This window comes from Melospiza melodia, chromosome 5 (assembly GCF_035770615.1).
Source record: "Melospiza melodia melodia isolate bMelMel2 chromosome 5, bMelMel2.pri, whole genome shotgun sequence".
In the NCBI taxonomy this organism is placed as follows: Eukaryota; Metazoa; Chordata; class Aves; order Passeriformes; family Passerellidae; genus Melospiza; species Melospiza melodia.
Window position 1 is genome coordinate 13,591,326 of NC_086198.1, and position 24,040 is coordinate 13,615,365.

General features: G+C 36.8%; 1 protein-coding gene across 1 annotated transcript in view; it reads right to left on the reverse strand.

Annotated features, from left to right (window-relative positions):
* Nucleotides 1-2,387: 2,387 nt before the first annotated feature.
* The window catches only part of GUCY1B1 (guanylate cyclase 1 soluble subunit beta 1), a 41,897-nt gene continuing 20,244 nt past the window's right edge, over nt 2,388-24,040 (reverse strand). Inside the window, exons 5-14 of the mRNA XM_063156321.1 lie at nt 22,636-22,833; nt 13,962-14,192; nt 13,452-13,568; nt 12,493-12,626; nt 11,599-11,796; nt 9,717-9,954; nt 8,729-8,869; nt 7,447-7,601; nt 7,005-7,131; nt 2,388-3,703 (exon numbers count right to left, since the gene is read on the reverse strand). Of these exons, the coding sequence (XP_063012391.1) occupies nt 3,680-3,703; nt 7,005-7,131; nt 7,447-7,601; nt 8,729-8,869; nt 9,717-9,954; nt 11,599-11,796; nt 12,493-12,626; nt 13,452-13,568; nt 13,962-14,192; nt 22,636-22,833 (1,563 nt within the window). The 3' untranslated portion in view covers nt 2,388-3,679. The remainder of the gene's footprint in view (nt 3,704-7,004; nt 7,132-7,446; nt 7,602-8,728; nt 8,870-9,716; nt 9,955-11,598; nt 11,797-12,492; nt 12,627-13,451; nt 13,569-13,961; nt 14,193-22,635; nt 22,834-24,040) is intronic.

Consider the following 24,040-nt stretch of genomic DNA (forward strand, 5'->3'; position numbering starts at 1 on the left):
AGGATCTTGTTATAATGAGAAATAAAATCCTGTTAAAATAAAACAGGACTGTAAGTCCAGTCACTTCCCTTTACATGGATGTGATAAGCCAACACAGTGACTGGCAGAATTAATTTATAATTGCCAAAAAAATCCCATTTGTACCAGTGTGCTGATTGCCTGGAAAACATGAATACTATATTCTCTTCAAGTTCTCACAGTGCTAGAATCTCATGACCAAATTTTTATTTTTTTTAATAGTATTTGATGGCTCTAGAAATGCATGGAATAACCACTTTACAGTTTGTGACAATACAGTAAAGTGTTGACCTGTCTACATGGTGAATGAAAAACACATTTTAGGATACAGATACCTCAAACCTTTCTCTGGCTCCATGGAGAGAGGTGTTGCTGACAAGGCCACAGACATTGCAGAGTACAAGAATGTACATTGTAGTGCACAACTGCCTGCAGCACACTCATTGATTAGCTTTAGATCTTACTAGAGGTTTGTTCAAAACAAAGGTTCTGGGGCCTCCAGCACCACCCATTCATATCAGATGCTAGCACATCCCATCCTGTTTCCTTCTTGTGCCTATGACTGTCTTTCAAAAGTGAGCTTGGAACCAATCAGATATGATTTGCACTACCATCTCAAATACTGTAACCAAGTCATAAAAAAAAAATCTCACATAACCTTATCAGTTTTGTCTTCATGTGTCCCTCCTGGAGGATTGCCTTTACAGAGAATCCTGGTTTGGAAAACAACTCTTAAGACCATCAAGTCCAACTGTTAATTTAGTACTGCTGTGTTCACTGCTAAACCACATTCCCAAGTGCTGCCTCTATTTGCCTTTTGAACACTTCCAGGGATGGTGATTCCACCACATGCTTGGGCAGCCCGTTCCAATGCCTGACTACCCTTTCACTAAAGACATTTTTGCGATAATCCTGTAAGCAGATATCCAAAAGAGCATGTCATCCATTGTTTATCATTCTGTTTAAAAAAAAAAATCAAACATGAAGTTATGTCCCCAGAGGTTGCTCCTACCAAGGACTGGCCCAGCAGTTTGGAAGCCAACTGCAGTGCCCACTTAAAGACAGCAGTAGAGGCACAGAGCCCCCTGCACAGCCAAAGCACAAACACCACCAAAATCAGTTTCCCTTGCCTGTCTGATTTCACATGAATGCATAAGATCCAGGAGATTCCAAACAACTAAGCATTCCATAATTTGCATTTTCGTGGTTGATCTACCCTTTTTTCTCCTTGTTCTAGTTTTTCTTTTTTAAATAAAAAATACCAGAATAAAATACATTTATAAAGACCTTTGAAACAGACTTTGATGATTACTCTGCCTCATGTTTCAGCTAGAGAGCCTCTATTGAAAAAGCAAATCATTATAGTTAAATAAAAGAGGCAGTAGAACACACATAAAAGTACTAAATACCCGCAGAAATGTTTAACTGTCAACTGAGAGTAATATTTAACCAAACCGTAAATTCAATAGTTGAATGCAACATTTAAGTGGAGACCAGTTTTAGTAACAGAAGTGGCTAAGTGCCTAAACTGTACTGAGATAAAAAGCTCTTACATGAACACAATATGAGCTATTATTCTATGCTTTAAGAAATTTCAAAATTTTAAAGCTCCCATAAGCTTTAAATGTTATGTTACAAGGTAGCTTAATGGGAGCTTTAATATTTTGAAATTATCAAGAAGATACAATATAAACCCAGAGCATTATTTAAGTTTTCTGGCATGCCATTTTCCACCAGCTTGAAGTGTGATACAGAACTTCATTTTCTTCAGAATCATTTGCATATGAGTTATATCAATACACAACCACAGCTGTCACAAATTCCATGTCTTTCAAAGGCACCATAGAGTTTTTGTAAGCTTGAACAACTTGATCAGTCCACATTGCTGCTGTGGACTTACCTGAGAGAGGGCAACCTCTGCTGATGTCTTGGGGTGTGTTGCTGTTCAGCAGTGAGATGATGCAGAAGAAAATATGAGGTTTCCTCCCTTCATTTCCCATTCCTAAAGCTTGGGTTCCTAATGTACCTCCTGCTCAATCATACAGCTAATAATGTTCAATCATACAGCTAATAATGTTTGATTGTTAAATATTGCCCAAGGGTTTCAAAGGAAGGTTTTATACATTTTTGTCACGTCATCTACTGTTTTTGAAGCATCAACCTCTACATTCTGAACACTACTTTAATTTGAGGATGTGATCCATTAATGTGAATATGTGAGACATTTGGACATTTGCAAACATTAGAACAATGCCTCAACAATTTATTTAAATATGAACTGCAAATTATTTAATGGAGAAAATATTTCTTTTGTATAAAGCAATGAAATAAAGTTTTCTACCAAAAGAAAATCACAAGATTTCTAGAAGTCCATGGAAAAAATAATTTATTGCAATTTCTTTTGCACATTAACATGAAACATTTATACATATATATTCTGTGCCAATAAGATATACTAGATATAGACAATTTTTATACACAAAGTAATTGCACTATTCTATTTTATAATGCAAATATTCAGAAATGATCAGTCAGATAAGAACAGATACTATTCACATAAAAATGCACTAAATATTAAAGTTATGGAAGGTCTATGCATCTGAAAACTTGTCCACTTTTACTGTGTCATATGATGAAACACACTATGACCCTTTCCAAGCTTTACATCCTTTAATTATGTCATGATGCCTAGAATATAACCAGGTCCTCTCAAGGAATAACATAAGATCATTTCTGAAATTAGAGAGACCAAACCAAAAGGCAACTGTATCAACCATGTCCCAGCAGCATGCCTTCCAACTCCAGGGGCTACATCAGATGAGCATCAATGCACTACGAGTCATCTAAAATTGTCCAGCAATCTATTACTAATATGACAATTTAATTTTGTTTATATAAATCAATGAGAAATACATTGCAAGTGAACAGCATTTCAGTAGAAGTACATTGGCACATGCTTCAAATGGCAGTATCAGAAAAACAGCTGCCCCCTCCCAATACAGAAGATGTTTACAGTGTCCACAAAGGGAAAATGCAGGATGATATCACATGAGAAACCTTTTTCTAACCAGGAGTTTACAGAGCATCAAGTGTTATTCACAAAATGAATGAGAAGCATGGTAATAGCAGAACTAAATGTGATACCATATATGCAATAATTTTCATAATGCTGCTTTAAGTTTTTTTTTAAATATAGTTCCTTAGGTTCATTGTCCTGCCTATCAACTGAAATACCTATCTTTCAAGAAATGTCATCAATTCACATAACCACAGTACTTCAGAGATGAAGATGAAGATGTGAAGTATCAGATTGAAGTGGTTAGCTGTGGCGTGCATACTACATGGATTCATTCAATATTATCTGGTGGTAGGAATGGTCACATGACTGACATGCAAAAATGCATATCAAAAAAAGGAAAGCTTGAAATACATGCTCATAGCAGAGGTATAACAGTATCAAACAATAAGGACAAAAAATTAGCAAGCAAGCCTGGAGAAAAATGGTAAGTATGACTTCAGGAGTAGGGCAAAGGACAATGGTATTGCACATGGCAATGGGAGATACAATGTGAAAGAACATCCATAACATAACCTTACTGCCTGCACCCTACTTGGAGACAGCATTGCACCCTATTCAGCGTCCTCTTCCTCCTCCCTCAGCTCAGAAAGCATCTTGCTTTGTTTCCTTGAGAGCATGCAAACAGAATGTGAGAAGTAAGGAATATTTTTTGAAGCAACAACATGGTGGGTTAATGCAGTGACAAAATACATTTTACAACTTGCAACCAGTATCAGTAAATAGTAAAAACTAAAAAAAAAAAAAAAAAAACCAAAAAGCACAGGTAATGCATGTTTTTCTTCCATGTGTACTGTATGTAGGAATGAAACAATTCCTACATGTCCTCGTGAACTACCATCTCTGCCTGAGATATTTCAATTTGTTCCCACCAGTAATGTGGGAACAGGGCAGAAAAGAAAGATATTAAAAACATGGAGAGGGAGTAAAATTGCAGTCATACATCTGAAGCTCTTGGCAAGATTTATTTTTTACAACAAATGTTTCTCAAGAAACTTCAGCTGAACCTCTGTTAAAACAATGAAGCCAGCAATAATTAATCTTATGCAAACAAGCAGATGCAAAGTGATTAACTGGTCACAGTTGCTTTGTTGTATGTGTATTTCTGATGCAATTCTACTTATTGCTGTACTGGTATCATGGAAGAGATATCAGAGAAAAAAGGTGAAGGAGCAGCACTCCAAACCAACACTTATTCTTATAAATTAGGTCTTTCTCAGAAGTAACTGCTGCTCATGGGGACTGATATTAGAGATGTCAACCCAGGAATCAAGTTTGAGGCATGCTGAGCTGCTTCAGCCCTATCATTTTCTACTGGCCCAGTAAAGAAACAGTGTATTTTTAGCTTTGTTTTCACATCTCTTATGGCATCTGTGAACATTTTGTCCTTTCTCCTCACCATGTTCTTATTACTGGTCTTCAGAGTAAAATATGCTGATAGATTTGAAATGCTGAGCTAATAACTCTCCACTGAATATAATGAAAAGAAAAATACATCACTAATGCGCATCAATCCTAGATTGAAGATACTGGAGATAGAAAACTTCACAATAAAAGCATAATTAGCAGAAGTGTCTTCAGGATTATTTAAGAAATATTTTCATGCTTACTTCTATATGCCACTTCTTGCAATATTCTGCAGTGACCTTTCAGGAAGTTTACCATATGGTTTCTAAATATATTTAAACATGCCTTTATTTATTGTCATGTACAGTCACCCTGTACATAACAATAAACAGCACTGCACAAAATAATACATTAGCATTCTGCAAAAAATTCTGAAAAGGAAACAAGACTGCATGTTGGCATAAAGCAAAGTGATTACTTTAAAATGATCATGATGATCATAAAACATAAAAAGTTGGTTATCTGATTTTTTGCTTTTGGATCAAAACATATATGCACAGCCTATAAAGTGCCAGAAAAAAACACAAAGAGTATGTTCACAGGAGAAATAGTTCAGAAAATCTTAAAGGAATAAAATTTTGTGCATTTTTTGTGTATGGACAGATGAAATTGTGCAGGCAGTAGAAAAGAATCAAAAGGTTAAAGGAATATATTCTTTCACTTTTCAAAATCACTTCTGACAAAATGATTATCAGTTCATCACATCAGTGTATATTTCTATTCTCCTGTGCTCTCAAACTTAGTACAATTTAGAAGAGATACCTATCTTGGGAGAAGTCCTTCTGTCTCTAAGAATTACATCTATATCTGAATTTCAGAATTAATAAAAACTAACAAAATTAGAAAGGCTTTTTCAGTGTGCTTAAACTGTGAGTCTTAAATGCTCCTGAAAATCAGGCTCACAATACTTCTCAGTCAGGTTTATTCCTGCCCCCATGTGTCCCTCTGTAAAGCTCCATTACTGGATAACAGTATCAGCAAGTGTGTCTCAGGACTGCTGTGAGGATTAACAAAACCACCTGTTGTACAATCTCTCAAAGTCTTAAACTACCTGAACCTTTCATACTAAACATATGTTAGGCTAAAACAAGGAAAATACTCATCTGACTCAGTAACTGTCTAAAATTTACATTTAAAATTATAATGTGTCTTGAAACAAATGATAGGACATTTATAAGGCAGAAAAAAAGTGAAAGGTGTTTAATTAAAATGTATTTTAAATACAGATTTTAAATAATGGTAGCCATGTGAAGCTATCTTACTGTAGAATAAGAATAGAAAAGTATTCTCAAAAGTGGCATCCACAATATAATTGTAAATAATATATATTCAAATACAGAATTAAAATGCAGAGCTAAAGTGAAGAGGGTTAATACTGGGAGTTACCATTAAAAAGTCAATATTCATATACTTGGGTACCAGTGGTAATAAATCTGGATTAGATCTCCTAAAAAGCCTAAAGAGTTTAAGAGCCTAAATTACACTTTCAGAAGTATATGAGCATTCAGACACATAATTAATTTCCTCTGACTTACAAGAATTATTTCAGCCAAGGTGACTGATGACTTTCATTATTTTAGTCAAGGGTGTTTTTAAGTTTAAATACATAGTAGAAAACTCATTCCTTTTATATTGCTTCAGGGCAAAATTCAAGCTATGTAAATTACTTCTATCTTTTTTTTTTCTTCCTGTTGACATATTGGATGGATTGTATGCACCTGTTCAGCTATGGCAAAGCAGCTGGCATACTGTAGCCTCATTGTCTAAGTCTGCACCACACTTTCAGTCTAGACCTCATTGGCTTTTACTGAAATTCTGGATAATACATGCCCAGAATTCTGAAACTGAGGCATAAGCTTAAAAGTCCCTCAGTTCTTGAAGAGCTCTACCCCACCTCATTTTGAGAAGACAACTTAGGCTGATATGTTTATAATTTACAAGAATTAGTTTTCACCCTGTGTATTTCTAAAGCAGGACCTCTGCCATGCAACAGTGTCTGAACAAGCAGGGGCCATCTGGGGTTAAGAGACCACCACACACATCAGGTGTGAACCTGCTCGCAAACAGTTGCTTGACTGTTGCCTAAAGATTTGAAAGCACATTTTTTCACTCACTGCAAGAAAGCAAATGGCAAATTTTGAAGTGCTGGTAACCAGACATGTCAGCTAAACAGAAACCGACATTATATTGCAAAATCTAGTACAGTGCAGAAATCTGTAAGAGGGAGATATAAATATTTAAACACTTGGCATTCCCTCAAGGACTTTCTGAAATCAAAAGTACTCTTTCAGGAACTGCACAAACTGCAAAGACAAATAATCAAGTATTTTCAAGTACTGTCAAGATAATAAATGTGTTAATGAAAAAGTGTTGCACAAAAGTCGTCATTTTTTTTCTGTGGAACATTTAGTTTTGCAAATGTAAATGTATCTCCATGGTTTAGATTAAATTTTTTAATGTTTATGTTTGGAAAAAAACAAAATTACACTCTAGTTACTCATACCTCTGTCTCTGTACTCTTTCTGGACAAAAACCAAACCTGCATTGGTTCTTTTTTGCCCTTCATAGAAACTGGACCTCTGTACTCCAGGTGGAACTGAGGATCTGAATTTTCTGGTGTCATAAGACACCTGAAATTGAAAGAGAAAACATGTAAATGAATGGACTTTGCATGCAGGCCACACACTATGCAAAATATTAAACATGCTACATGTACGTGAGCAGACTATCAAAAGATTCAACTCCATCTCTACATCACTATTACACTTGCAGACCAATAACTGTGTACCATAATGCAGTTTGCCATACAGCTCCATGAGAAGTCACAGACTTAAATGATGGTTGCATGAGGACTGTCACTTTCAACTCCAAAAAACCTTTATGGTATGCTGGCAAAGTGATTTATTTTAAGATGTCAATACCAATAAAAATAACACATCACTCACCTGTAAGTGTATTCAGAGACATTGATCTTTCCCTTTTCTCCAGTAGTTTCTGTTCTGCTTGTAAGATTGACTGTATTTCCAAAGAGACAGTACCGTGGCATCCTTTGACCTATGACACCTGTGACTACCTCTCCAGTATGGATTCCTATGGTTATCTTTAGAGAGAAAAAATTAAGTCTGAATATTCAAAAGTAACATAATTCATCTGATGCCTCTGACTAAACACAGGCAACATGCTTCTCATATCTACTAGAGTTTATTTTCCCAAAATGCTACTCCTGCTTCTTCAAAGCCTTGCATTTTGTGGGTTTTGTCACTTTGTTTTTTAACTTCAGTACAGTGTCATGCCTCTGCCTTCCACATGAACAATCAAACTCTGTAATTTTCCAGCATCCACCCTGCTGTTATTATGTACTGTGAAAATAAAGCGGTGAGCAGAGAGGCACACTCTGCAGGTCTGTGCTTAATGACTGCTCAGAAGGTGCAGAAAAGGATGGCATGGGCCAAGAAAAAAGATGTTTCTCAAAGGAAAAATCATGGTATTTTGTATTCAGAAGGTCAAGAGATAGGACAGAGGTTTGGAGAAGCTCATTCTAGTAGCACATTATAGTTACTGTAAAGCCCCAAAGCTGAAGTACACAGCTGAAGTACACAGCTCTGAGCTAGGTGATAGAACAGCAGCATTCATGTAAATAGAAATATGCATTGCACTCAATCATTTTCTGCTCACAGCCTTCTGATGAGGACAGTCAATGCTGCTTGCCCAGTTATGTATCAGTGCTACAGCATCTCCAGAAAGTCCCACAATGAGTGAAATTCCACTAATATACACTGGTGTCAGTAAGCATTTCTATATCTGTCTATGACACTGTAATTCTCTTTTTAATGCAATAATGTCTCATTCTGACATGAGGATCTGAGGTGTGATATCAGGGAGGGAATATTATTTTTCTGCTCCTTGAGTTGAAGAAGACCCAACAGACTATACTTGATGCACAATAGGAATTCACTGATTATATTGAAATTATCAGAAAACAGACATAAATGGTGTGGACTTAAAAGAGTCCTTTACCTTTTAAAGCATAATAAGCATTTTAAGGTCTGGGAACTGTACATGTCACAGCTACATGTGACTTCTCATATTATTTGTATATATCAGTCTCAAAATTTAACAATAACAAGGCCCATCCCCTGCCTGGACTGTGACTAGAGCATTATCTTATTTCAAAACATTACCATGCTGTCAGAGAATGGGTTTTCATTCAAGCCCTCATTTACTAACCTGTACAGGCTCACCATCTACTTGAACTTGGCCTGCAATTTCCATCATATCCAAAGCCAGGTGGCAGATAGATCGTGCATGATGCATGCAGGGCTCTGGCAGACCACTCACTGTCATATACTTGTCCCCAACTGTTTCCACCTATCAAGATAGATATTTTTCAATTACTTCATTATTATGGTTTTTAGAGTACTAGAATTGATGTAGTGTTTCAAGACTGCTTCTCCTCTAAAAGAGTTCCCTTTCCCTTTCATTCAAATCACCCTAATTACCATCATCTCTGCTTGTTATTGAAGGGGATTTATCATAAACCCACAATGTAGCAACTTACAATGACTGTGATTGTGTAAACTTGAGTCTCTCTTCTGGTGTTTTCTGAATGAAACTGAGCTCTATGCTTGTTCTGACTCACACTCTTAATTCACATGGTACAGGACACAAAATTCAGTTCTAGCAAGACCTAGGAATGAACCTCATAGATATAAACACACAAGCAAACACATATACATATTTATGGGATGCATATGTATCTATCTCTGTACTTTCCTGCTACCAGCCACATTTGCAACTACCCCTCACTCCTGAAGTGAATGAAGGCATGAAATTCACATTGAGTAACTGAATAGTAAGTTATAATTTACAATTAGAAGACCCAGGAATAGAACAGAAAAACTTAAAGCACAAGGTCAGAAGAACCACAAATGGCTTGTATGAGTTCACATCAGCTAAATGTGGAAGTACATTTATATGTCCACCTAATGGGTGACTACAGAAATCATGATGAGAACTTAGCACTTTATGTTCCTTCAGACATTTAGAGAAAACCAAAATACTCTTCTGTAGCTATCTAATATCAGATAGAACAGTTCAGAATGAGAACATAAGTCTTTTTTTTAAAGCCTAAAATCCAAGAAGATTGGAAAAGAATGACACCATAGCAAATTATAGAAAAGTAACAGATTAGATTCTTCAAAAATCTTATGCTTACCTTATAAACAAATGGATTCCTTCGTGAATCAGTCAGAATATCAAATCTTGTGTAAAGATCATTTAAAAGATTGACAATTTTCATGGCTCCCTCTCCAGAGGCATGTTTGCTACAAAAGGCATTGAAGCCCACAATGCCACTGAAGAGAATGGTGACGTTGTCGTAGCGCTTGGCTGGCACAGGGCGCTTGTGCCTCAGCTCATTTGCCACTGAGGGCGGCAGAACAGAGTACAGCAACCTACACAGGCAAGGAAAGAAAGGCAAAAGTGAAAAAAGAGAATCTGGAGAAAGCTGTTTACAGCAGCACTCTTCATATATTAAATTCCTAAACCCCCCAGAGGGCTTATAACATTCTCCCACCAGCAACAAGCAATAGATAAAGTGCTTACTGAAGAATATGTTATTTGGAAAACAGGAAGTGATCATACCATTTAGAACACTTTAGTATACATCTAAATTATCAACAAAATGAGACATGTATTATTAATTCTTCTGACATGATTTGTTAGTAGTGTCTAGGATTCTTTTTACTTCTTTCTGCCACATCCTCAGCTCATATAACATGGTTTTTCTCACAGAACCATAAAAACTGAAAAAAGACTATGAAGAGATCAAACAGTTTTCTGTCTCTGATTAACTCATGCATTTCTAAATGCTTGCTCTCTGTTGAGCATGCTGGTTTTAGGGTCTAGAGTGTCTTTTTAATACTCTATATGATGTATTAACACTTCTTCATATTACAAATCACGCATACAGACCTTCACCCTATTCTCATGTGTCTTCCTTCAACTATCTAACTCCTGTCTTAAGCTCCTTTTCCCTCTCTGACTTTTTCACAAATCTTGAACATCATTTTGTACACAGCCTCCTGCACAATCCCTCATTAGTTGCATTTTTGGCAAGTTCACTACTTGAGTTATAATTAGTGAATACTTTTGGCACATCACACAGTACGTGACACTATCTGTTCCAGCAGCTGCCATGAAGGCAAGAATTCCTGAAGATAAAATGACTTTATAAAGTAAGCCACCAGGAATAAAGAGAAAAAATACTTCTTAGGCTTTGTTTTCTCTGGTTCTCCTGTCCATCCCTTTCAAGTATTTTTAAAATAATTTCCATTACTCCATTACAGAAAAAAACATATCTGTCAATAGAATTAATACAGAGATGGGACTGTGTTTTATAAATAAAAGTCAATCACGAACTCCATGCTACTTTTCGCAAAAGCTTTTTTTTAATTTGCCAGTCATTGTTGAGCTGAAATGCCATAGACTAATGACTTTTGAAATTGGCTTTATAGTTATCTGTAGTACAGGATTTGAGGCCCAATGCACATTGTTATGTGTTATTTTTACGTACATATATCTAGATAAACCCAAATTCATTTCTACAAGTAACTACTACATCAAATTCATAGCATTAAGCTATTCCCAAGTTTCAGCCTTACACAAACTGCTTTCAAGGTATGTTTTTCTGTTCTATTATCCTGTGCCAGAAAGACAAAAGTTGGTTTACTGAACTCTGTCAAATAACACCACTCGGGCATTCATCAAATTCACCTTCGCTACAGTGACCGCATGTAAGTTTCCAAAATTTTAGGTAATTCACAAGTAAAAATGAATCGTCAGCTCCTTTTTTATAACTTTTCTTGTCAGGGAGGGAGCCATCAAAACATCTAGGCATATAATGGCCTAGACTGTGGGTGACATTTGACAATCTAAATAAAGACATACCCTATTAAATGTTCTTTCTCGACTCCAAAATTACCAGTCCTGATTATCTCTGATATTTCTTACAAGATTCTGTTATTCTTTAAAGAAGGTAGCTATAAATAATATATTGCTCTGAGTGTTTCAGCCCAAAACTGGGATTTGGTTCTTACGTGTCTGTCTTTTTCTTTTCATCCTCCAGTGCACGCAGAGTGTGCTGCAGTCGGTCGGTGAGGATCTCAAGCTCCTGGGTCAGTTTGTATTCCTCTCGGAACTGCTCTCCCAAAAGAACCAGATCACGGGTGGCATCATGCAGTGGGATATCACTCAGATATAAACCTCTCCTGGTTAAATCATCCAAGTTCATCACACTGCAAAGCAGAGAAATATACACTAATATGGGTAAAATGAAACTTGACAAAGGAGCATTTAAAACTCAAATAAACAGCAGTCTGCTGAATAACAGTAGAAAGATGAAGCTTCTGAAATTGTGATGAGCTGTACAACATATTCTAGGAAAACCTTATTTGTGATCATCCATTTTAACCCACAGCACTTGATTTTTGTGTTTAAATACAGAATTCTCATGGAACTCTCTTGTGAAAGAGTTCCATGAGCATATCAAACGCATGTACTTCAGCACACAAAGTGAGGTTATGTAAAGAATCTTTCCATTCAATCCTCCATTCCAACCGCTTTTTTATCACCAATCTATTACATTAAAACTACTGCAAAAATATACGAATCCACATAGAAAACCAAGTCACTGTCACATTCCTTAGCATTCTCTGAGTAAAAAACAAAACTTGCTAAAAAAAAAAAAGGAATATGAGGAATAACCACTTGTACAAACTGGGCAAGAGCAAGCCAATGTTTCTACTGAGTATTTAATACTCAGTCAAGTTCCAATGTTTAAATGCTCCGACCTCTTTTCGTATAAACACATCAAAACCAATTAAATCAATACTTGAACCAATTAGTCTCTGTAGTACTACTCTCATAAGTGTTCTTAAAATTAGTCATTGTAAAATGAAAATCAATATCATAGAACTCTAGGTTTGAAGTACCTTGGTGAACAAAGAAAGAGAATGCTGTCTGCTTCAGGCAAGTAGATCATTTGCCCTTTCAGGCGTAGGCAGCTGATTTCTGTGCCAGTCAGTTCATCTTCACACTCCAACTTTTCCACATCCAACAGCCCCTCCTGGTGATGAAAAGTCACCACTGTGTAAGGGCAATGGTGTGTTATGCACCAGGCCTAGTCTGTAAGTGCATTCACTACAAAGGCAGTCAGAATATTTGGAACAGACTTACAGCTTACCCTAAGCCCTGATTAACTTCTCGTTTGAACACCATGCACTGTCTGTATTTTAATACTACATTTTGCTACCTTGAAGACACAAAGCATGGTATCTTTCTTTACATTCATGTTCCTAACTCCTTGTTTTCCACATTGCTCCTTAACAATAGTTTTAACAATAGTATTGCCTGTTCTGTGAAGTTCTTTCGGTGCCTGAGATCATCTCTAAGAAATCATCCTGGTTTCCCTCAGGTACAGTTTTCATTAAATAAACAGGGTCCTTGATGTAGTAGGCATTACTCTACACACTGCATCTGCTCATATCACACACCTTGTCTCCTGCCCTCTTTAGAGAACAGGACACAGACCTTTGTATGAACATAGGAGTCCAAGCAAGAACACATTTCATATTTGTCTCCCACACTCTTATGAAGTAAAGTAAATGTAATTACGTCTCTACATTTGCTTGGATACAACACCATAAACTAGACTGGCACCTTGCAGAGAAAGCATGAGACATGAAGTGTGTTTACTTCACCATTGCTACAAAACACTCTGCTTAACAGCTATTCACAAATTCATACCTGTGACTCTCTCTTGGCTCAAGACTCAAATAGGTCTGAGCATACTACAGAGAATTTTCTCTGAAGACTTCTGAGCTTTCTGCACTTCTTATCTCTCCAAAGCACACATCCTTAAAGAAAAACAGGGAAAATATTCTCTAGTTACCTTAGTCCTCAGTACAAAGACTGTATTGATATGGGAGAGGATCCCATGGAAGCTAATATCAATATGAGGCCGGACCAAGGAAAAAACTGACAGCAGACTGCAATTTCCTGGCTGCAGCTACAATATTAAAAAACAGAAAAGAGGAAAAAAACCCCAAGTGTTATGCTTTATAATAAAAATATACATAGAGTAATTATATTCCATTTTATTAGATGACAATACCAAATAGAAGAGAATTTATGCATCTCTTCATTGAATAACAAAGTTTTTTAATTATTCGCTTACTGCATATGGACATGACCATAAGGAACAAAGCTGTTGTAGAATTAGGTTATTTTCAAGTCCTTTTTCTAATAAGAGAAGCACAATTTAGTAAATATTATACAGTTACATTGGAATGCTGTTTAGACAGAGAATCCTAAATCTGTTTTATTCATCTTTATAATTAACCTGTGAAGCATCTATCACTATGAATTTTCTATGGCTATCCATGCATAAGAATCATCTAACCTGTGGAAGGACTCTGTATATAGCATTGCCACATTGTGTGACCACCAGATCTCTGTCAAATATGATGTGGAAAGGAAATGCCTTGCAGAAAGTGTAGGGACTGATGCGAGACTCTTGGGTACCATTTTCCTCAAATCTGTCAAGGTCCTCATAGTAGTCCTCTTCTTTAGATTCTTTTTCTTCAATTAAAAATTGAATGTGGTCACACTCCTCATTTCTCTGTTGAATAACCTAAAGAAATTAAGAAATTTAGAAAAAATGAAAAACTGAAAACTGCTACTCAATAGTAACTGGACTGCTACTATGGAGACAGGAATGTATTTAGAGGAGAAAGATAAATTCAGGAATTATACTGACATCTTGAAAAATACCATATTCTAGTAAGAATTTGTGATTTCACAGTCTTTGTAATTACAGGTGAATAATTATGCCTTTGCTTAGCCACAGTTGCTCTCTACAAGAGCAACATAGTGAAGATCACTTAAATACAATTTATTAAGCCTGAGTGAAATGCAAATCCTGAAATGAGGGGTCAAGGCTCAGGTTGTACTTGATTTTTTTTCTCGCCAGAAAATAGGGTGGCCCCTTCCCCTGAAATGAACCTGTGTGAGCTTTGAATCCCACAGAACCCCATAATCCTTATTTTGATCAAAGATGTTTGCAAGGCGTATAACACAACAGCAAATAGTGCTGACTGTTTAGTGATGACTACATAGTGCTAAGAGGGTGGATGTGTCACTGACAGCAAGAAGGAAAGTGGATGGAACACGTTAGGATATACAGTCCTTATACATTCCAGCAGACTGCAAGATCAGAGCCAACAGACAAAACTAAAAGCAATCCTCTCTGGGCTGTATTCCACATTAAAGGAAATGACAGCAAAACTAGAATCATCTACATCAGTGGAATATCAAAGGTATCCTTAACACAGCATTACACTCTTCAGTAATTTTACTCAAAGTTAGTAAAAAATATGAAATTAATAGGGACTAGTTTATTTGCAGCGAGAGTCATGTATGGCAATATAATTTAAGGTAATAACTACTAGAATAACATCATTTACCCTGAGAAGCCAAATTCACCTCTTTTCAAATTTAATTACACTTAATGATTGGGAAAGAACAATTCTATTTACATAGTATTGTTTAGCAGCTTTTTTCTGGAACATGTTCCACCTGATTCTACTTTCATGTTGACTCTGATCCTAAAGTCATTGAAGCAAAAAAAAAGATTTCTTAAAATTTCTAAAGCATCATAATTTTGCCCTTTACACATAGTCTTAACCACAGAGATTAACAGTTACAATTTGAAAACAGAACAGATTTGCACAAACACTGCAACTGATCCCTAAGATGTTAAGTTTATTAAATATTTGATCTCCAAAACTGCCAAAAATAGTACTTGATGGGCTAGGGAGTGCTGATGCCTTTTTTTGTTCATAAACAAATGGAGGAGTGTAAAACAACAAAACAGTATTTTATTGTTAAATGATGACTAATTTAAGGTGGCAGTGTTCTTTGATCTATAAATTGACTGCTCATTTGAAGGAAAGAGGCTTTTCTGGAGGACAGTTTAGAGCATGAGCCCGATTTAGGTGCTCTATAGCTGCGTGCTGCATTATTCTCCTCTTTCTTTTGCTTATGTAAGTAACTTAGAGAAAGATCAGCCTACTAAATTTACCAGCTAATGTAGGTACCCAAAGCTGCATGTACAAATAAATTCAAATGTTGATGATGAGAAAACCTAACTGCCTCAAAAACTGTACTGGTAATCCACATCTCAGTGTATGACAAAGATAAGTGGGAAATTATGACCTAAGAAGGGGTAAGCCTCAGAAAAAATAAATGGTGGCCATCTGAGGAAAACATATTAAGTGGGTTTGTCTAGGAGAATGGAACATAGTAGATGAACACCTAGTTTTCCTCTGAATTCAGAATTTAAAGGTTTTCCACATCTTCCTTTTAAATCATTATCCCTGCAATTGGGAGAGACTGTGGTCATATTGAAGATTATCAGAAGGCAGTCAAGAGTCTTAGCTCTTACTTTCTATCATTCATGTACACTCCCACAGGTTTTATTTTAACAGTACCATTATTGTGGCCAGAGATGGCTGAGATTACACACAGAAACCTTTTCAAAATTGTGAAAATTTATCTCTAGAACTGATCTATGCTTCCAGATTATTTCCAGTCTTGGATCTTAAAGTGTTGCTCTTGCCACAAATGGAAAAAAAAAACCCTGCACATTTTGGATAAAAACTTTCTTAATTCAGCAAAGGTGATTTTAAATAAGCTAATAATTTTTAAGGAAATGTTCATATTAACAACACATCACCTTCCAGACAGATTATCTCCTTATAGCCATCTTAGTCACTGCACACTAGTATTCTGTTACCAACTTGTACTTACAGACTTTTTCCTGCTACAATGCAGCATTTAACAGGTTGCTTTTAATAACTTCCCATTTTATTTCATCTACTATAAATGAATGATGCATCAGTGAACAAAACTCAGGCTTAGATTAAGAAAACTACCTATAAAAATAGAACTGCAACATGTTTCCAGACATCTAGCTAGTTTGAGCCATGACCCTCTGCAGATCCTACAAGCTCACACAGTGACAAAGTCAGTCCTCACAAATGCTGTGCTATTTTCCTAACCTTTACAGATTAGAACTGTGCCAGTAACAGTGAAAAGCTGCAAATTTCCCAAGCATCTTCAAGTTCATTTGAAACACTATTTTTGACCAGACTCCAGGGCATCTAGAAATGCCTGCTGTATTAGTGCAACATGCTAGTACAGCAAATGAACACCAGGCCAAACACATGGACATGTGTCAGACCTACAAGACAGACACAGAGCCAGCAGCACATTCCTGGTAAACATGATATGCTGTGGACATGGCTGGTTTATGCAATTTTATTCTGATCATTCACGCACAGACACTTATTAACAGATGCTTTAATCATACCCCTCTCCAGGCTACAAAATCCACTGATGCATCCCTAATTAACTTCCCAATGGATATGCAATTTCATTATGTCCTTTCTGCTCACACAAATTATGAACTATCTAATCTTCCTATCTCATTACGTCATTCAGCTGGTCAGCAAATTCAAAATTAGCACTTTTGACTGTTAATATAAGATGTTAAATTCTGTTCCTTCACCCTTACCCCTATAGATCCAAACTAACTGGTCAGGTATTTGTTTGGCATAAGGACCTGCCCTAGATACTCTGATAAGCTTAAGTAGAATAGAACTTATCTACTGTTTCATCCTGCAAGCAAAGTTTGCAAGCCACACAATTTCAGTATCATTTAAATATTGTTGAAGAAGCCTCTGATAAATGCTTGACAAATCAAAGTTCAGTCACAAAGCAACAAAGCCAGCAATCAAGTCTAATTCTTCCTCCTCCTGCAGTCTTAGCTGGTGAAGTGACATCAGTTCACAATGTCTAAGAGCTCAATCACCATAGTAACTGCAGTAAAACTGAAGGGAGAAATCATTCTCTTGGTTTCAAAGAGAATATATAACATCTTACTGCTAACCTGCCTGTGCCTTCCAGGAGATGTAGCTTCAGAATTTGTCCTTGCCTAATCAAGAGAAAAGTCACACCAATATTTCAGGGAATGACAATTGAGAGCAAAGTTATTTTAAAATGAGTGTGGTTTAATGTATTTGGTGAGCTTCACACAAGATATTAAATCAAGAAGTATTGCTGTGATACAGAATAAATAATGAGCACATGCTATCTGTTAAGCTGTCACTATGTGTCTACAAGACTCAGTTCTGTAGATCTGAGCATATCCCCAGGACACACTCGTATTTCAGCATGGCAGGACAGAATGTCCTTGGACAGGGCTCTTTTTTGATGAGATTGTGAAAATTAATACAAAAACAGGGGGGTTTTGCCCTTTAAAGGTCAATACAGCATGAAATTCTTGATCTCTTCTGATCAAAACTGACTGTGCAATGCTGCTTAACAAAGTTCACTGTAGTTGCTTCAGAATGATCCCAAGACAAAGGAGTTCAACTGCGGAAACGGCAGTGAAAAACTTTCAGTTTTGCATACCCAAAGATAGAACCATGGGGGTATCTGTCCCTGGCAGCTGGCATCAAAGCAGACTGTCTCACTTCACCAAACTGCTGTGCCTGGAGATAGTGAAGTTTACAGCTGCCCCAATACCAAAATTAGAGACTGACCATGCTCCATGACTGACTTATCTTCACGCACAGTTGGCATTGTAATGTGTGGACCAGCATCGCTTGTCTTCCATGACAAGTACCCAAGTAATTTTTATACCAGCTCTCCAGCTGGTCACATCTTCACTTTGTTTTTTCACACTGCCATTAGTAAGCCTGAAATTATCATCTTGTCAAGGACTTTCCCTGTTCTTTTCTCATTTTATATTGTAAAACATCTTCCCTATGTAAAAGATTGTGACAGTCTGCTCTCAAATAACAGAACTGCAGAAGTCTGCTCTCCCAACAGATTTTTGGGCTCTGCTGGATTATGGACAACACTCTTTGTTGTCCATACCCTCATTTATATACAAACAACCTCTGACAAGTGAAGCAAGAGAAGGCTTCTAACAGCAAGAGTAGGCTGCTAACAGAAATCTCATGACAAAGTTTGTCACCAGCACTGTGATGATTTTTCAGTTCTCATACTGAGACTGGCAGAACATGAACATTCTTAGTGCATACACAAAGTCAGCAACAATTTTAGAGACAATACCTGCTGCAAAAATGATTTAGTCTTAGCTGTATTTGCTAAAAATGGATTACCATATCAGAGAAGATAAGGAAAATTGGATTTGAACTAATTAATCAATTAATGTCAACTTGGGCTTTCCTGAACTATTCAGCCTGAATTTTGAATCCAAGTTCAAAACAAATTGGTTTCCTTTCAATCTAACAGAAACAAAATTACACTTCCCCATAACCCCATCCCCCCTTTCCTTCTGTGCACACACACTCTAGGTGTTAAAAGAGAAAGTAAACTTCCCAAAGGACACCATGTATAGCTTTAGATACATATACATATATATATATATATATATATATATATATATATATATATACACACACATACACACAAAATTGTTCTGTGTGACTCTGAAGAAAGATGATAAAATGAAAACTTTTTTTTTATTCAGCTACTTCTCCACCCCAAGAAACAATGTGAGACAAAACAAGAACAATAGTTCTTTAATATTTAGTTTCCTCTTGCGATCATTAGTTGGTTTTCTCTGCAGGTTGAGGAAGGTGATCCTTCCCCTCTCCTCAGCACTGGAAAGCCACACCTGGAGTGCTGTGTCCAGCTGTGGGTTCCTCCGTTCAAGAGAGACACAGAGCTACGAGACAGAGTCCTCTCCCTCTAGGGAGGGCTGCTAAGATGACCAAGGCACTGGAGCATGTCTCAGAAGAGGAAAGGCTGAGACAGCCAGCGCTGCTCAGCCTGGAGAGCAGATGGCTCAGCAGGATCTCATCCATGCACGCAAATACCTGAAGGGAGGGTGAAGAGAGAATGGAGCCAGGCTCTTTTCAGAGCCTGGACAAGAGGCAATGGGCACAAACTGAAACACAGGACATTGTCTGGACATCAGGAAACACTTTTCTACTATGAGAGAGATGGAGCACTGGCACCTGTTGTCTGAAGAATTTGCAGAGTCTCCATCCCTAGAGGTAGCTGAAAGATGTCTGAGCATGGCCCAGAACAGCTGGCCCTAGGTGGCCAGGCACGAGCAGGTGAGGTTGAACAAAATGACCTCCAGAAGTCCTTTCCAACCTCAGCCATTCTGTAACCCATGAAAAAAAAATCTAACCACTTAATGAAACAAAACCAGCATTATCAAAACCAATTAATCTCTGCTACCACCTATACGGAGACTTGTAATATATTAGACAAATTCAACCAAAGTTTCATGGAAATACAGAATTAGAAGCATGTATTCTCTCAAGCAGATTTATATAAGCATTTCTTTAAAACAGATGGAGAAGAAAAGTGGATAACAAAGTATTAAACATCAAATTGCAAATATCAACATTATACTAAGGACTGTCATGTAAGATGTTTGGATAAAGACATTTGAAAGGACAAGTCGGAATCTTTCTGCAAGTCAAAAGATGACTCCCGTAATAACATTGGAAACTTTGAGCTGGGCACTGAGGTTTTTATCAGATTCAAAAAAACCCCATTCTTCCTTAAGCAAAATGATAATTAGGTTCAAAACAAAAATTTTACCATAGAGGCACTGATTGGTCCACAAAACCTGAAGGAATTAAAAGCAATTCCATTGTTCTTCTGGGCTGTGCTGTTTCAAACAATGCATTGCTGACAGGCTAAAACACAAAAGCATTAACTCACTAAATTATGAGGCAAAGAATGGAGATGAAATAAGTTGGTCTATTTATTCTCCTATTCTCAATATTTTGAACAGCGAAGCTACCTACTTATTACAATGCCAGACTTTACTTTAAAACCTTCACTCCATACCACTCCTGATTAATATCTGACCTGTGGAGTAACAGAGGAAGACTTCAGCATCTGTAGATGAGCTGCAAATTTCAGGTTTTATTTTTTATCACTTTTAGAGAATAAATTCTCTCCTTATCTACACTGAAGTTTCTGAGTACCTGTGGAGTACAGCAGTGTGCAATGTCCTAGAGATGTCAAGACACAGGCTTCATTAATCAGGAGAGGCATGAAAATGTTCAGGGTTAAGGGTACATTCTAACAGGGAGAAGTTTAAAACTGGGGTAACAGACAAAATAAGACAATATAAACTTTCTTAAGTTTAGAGTTTAATACTATTTTTAGGCACCTATGTGCTTCTACCTCAGACAGTCTAGAAGAACAGTGTAGGTTGAAATTAGACTTTGCATTCATTTACAGTAGGTCTGACTAATAGTATTAAATACCTATTTACTTACAGTACAACTGTAAAATTTCCAGAAAAGCCTAAAACACTCAAATTAATATAAGAAGTAAATACATAATAAATATTTAAACCTCTTTAGAACACATATTATTTGTGAGAAGTTCTAGGATATTAATACAATTTTCTCAGCAAAGTAACCTTCAGATTGAGAGGACAGTTTATCAAAAGTTTGTGCTGCTAGATGCTTTGGACAACCCAGATTTCTCCTCTGCCCCATGGATCACTTTTGCCTCTGTGTGGACCTCTGAGAGACAGAACACTAAACCATGTAAAGGAACATATAAAGGTAAAAAAAAATATGAGGAAAAAACTATACTGAGGAAGTGAACCCAGTTCACTTCCTCAGTACAGTTTATTTTATAACTTGACCAGCTGGAAAGCAGAGCTGAAGAAGCTGCTGAAGACAAACCTGAGCACTGAGAGAACAGGGACTGCTTAAGCTGCTACCAAAAGAAATGCTTGTCAAGCAACAGCTTCAGCACTTTTGCAGCCAATTTTCCAACATGGTGCTCCTTGTCTGTCTCAACACTTCAAATAAACAGGGAACTAAAAAGAGGATTGTTTTGATTGTGTTGTATCCTTCTGTATCTGATTACCAACACCTGCTGCAAAGTTTGAACTGTGGCTTTCTACAAAATAGAATCTAAACAAGGACACAAGTATATCACCCACTATACACAACTAGACATGTACTATAAACTTGAGCTAGCTTAGAACAGGAAATCTAAAAGGCAAATACTTCAATACAGCAGTAAAAATATCTTTGTTATTGGATTGCTTGCAAATCTCTTACCTGAGCAAGATCATGTTTTTGTGAGAAAATAATGAATGGATTTTCTCAGAGAGCATACAATGAAACTGCTAGAAATGTAGTATGACTAGGGAATATTTAAAAAACCCAAAGATTGATTGGTGTATCTGCTTAGATTCTTTTCTACTTGATAAAAATAATTTATATTAGTTTCAATAATTCTAATAGAAAAAAGCTTTCATTTTTTGTTTCTCCCCCCACACCTTAGACCAAACTCTGATTTTATATTATTACATATACAGGACCTGATTAATCAAATATTTCTGTTGCTCTGTATGGGCAAAGAAGAAGTCTCTTTCCCATTTTACAAGCGAGAGAGCAATCATGTCATTATATTAACTCTGTCACTGAGGAACATTTTTTTCACTTCTGGGGCTCTAGGTGCATATCCAGTCAGACTTCCATGCAATGACAGCAAGAAACCCACAAACATGTTTTTTTTCTGGCCAGAACTTGGCATGCTAGCTGGGAGGAAAACAGTGCTTGCTGCCCAGGCCTCACCAATGAAGATCAGCCTCACAGTCTGCACACAAATTAAGAATATAGGACAAAGAGGAAATGTCTGTGTTCTCACAGAACACAGTAGACAGTAAGAAATATATGCCAAACATAAAATAAAGGGGGAAAAAAGCACCCTAAATGAGCCAGTATTAAGTTCTTTACATGTGCTTTTCTGAATAAGGGGATATTGCTCTGTACTGTTCCCAGTCAGGCCTGGCTGCCAGAGCTGGCCTTCTCAGCACATAGCTGTGTCCTTCAAGCAACACAAACAATGATGGCTCTTCCTGAGAGTCATGCCACTTCTTCACAGAAGAGAGCAACAGTGAAAATTACTGTTTGCCATCACTTCACCTTTAATTTTCTTGGTTTTTTCCTATTGACATAAATTTTCAATGAGTATATAGCTTCAGAAATTACCTTCATGTCTATTTCTGTACCATGGATCTGTTGAGCTACTGTTTTGATGATGCCAATGACAATATCCTGCAGACCTTCTCTTTCAGAATAGTAATGCAGAATGAGTCCCTTCCCCTTCTCTGCATCCGTGCATCTGAAGGAAGGGGCTCGCATACCCGGGTAAATTGTAGCAAGGTGGTCATGCAGAGCATCCAGGTTCTGGAAGAAGAAAGTAAAAACATGATTATAAGGCATTCACTCACTATTTATGAAGAAAGTAAGCACATATTTTGTCCAATCTGAATGTCTCCTTTCTCCTAGTGCTCATACTTCTACACATTTGCCTTATTCTCTGTAGACCTGCCATCACAGCAGGCTTTTCAGGTAGCCCAAAATGTTCCATCCACCATGGCAACATTTGAACAACGAATGGCATAAAAATAAGGACTACTATAAATTACTCCAGATAATAGGAAGTCATGCTTGATTATGCTGTATTTTGAAACATTCAGATGATTAAAGACCTTCTGTGTGTTTCTCGGTCTGGTACCTCACCCAGTTTCATTCCTTCCAGTTCTTGTCTCTATAATCTACTCTTCAAATATGAGTTCAGAAGCCAAATACAAATAAGCATGTCTGAATAAACATAAATCTTTGTCCTTATTATCAGTGAAAAAGCCTAGGTCTGACACCTTAAAATCAAGATTACAGGGCCTGACAAAGTTCAAATTTTAAAGTTAAGATTTAAATGCTTGAAAGACCAAACTTAAATATATCTTTTCTTTTGACAATAATTGAAAAACTCCACAAAATAAACAGAAATAGCACAGCTGTTGTAATAATTTATCAGGAAAAGTTGTTTAAAAAAGGGAAGAGATTTTTTTCCCCCTGCTATTCTCCCAGATATCTCACATGTTTAACTTTAAATTTCAACCAGAAAAATTGTGATATGGAGAGGAAAGCTAAATTATAAACTTAGGCGTACCTAATCAGGATATTAGAGAGAACAGTGAGATCAAAATTACACTTAAAACACAACACTTGATTCAACTTTGATTGTGATGCAATTATCAAGGATCCATTTACTGTACATTTAGCATAGAAAGAGAAACCTAGTTTGCAGGATAGAGCTGCAACCCACAATGTTTTATTTATCCTCTAAAATTCACACAACTCTTTGCATCTTAAGTCCAGAACATTACTGCATATTTTAAATGTTGTTCTCTCACTGCCCTGCAAGTGACTGCTACCACCAGGCTTTGCATATTGTTTTCTGCCAACATAGGAAGTGAAGTGAAAATATTTTCAATGTGCTGTCTCGGAAATTCTCCACCTTTCATGAGCATCTGTCGATCATCAATTTGTGGAGGCACACTGAACTTGATTTCATGTGAGCTGTGAAGTGCTTGAACAGCTGCCTTTTCTC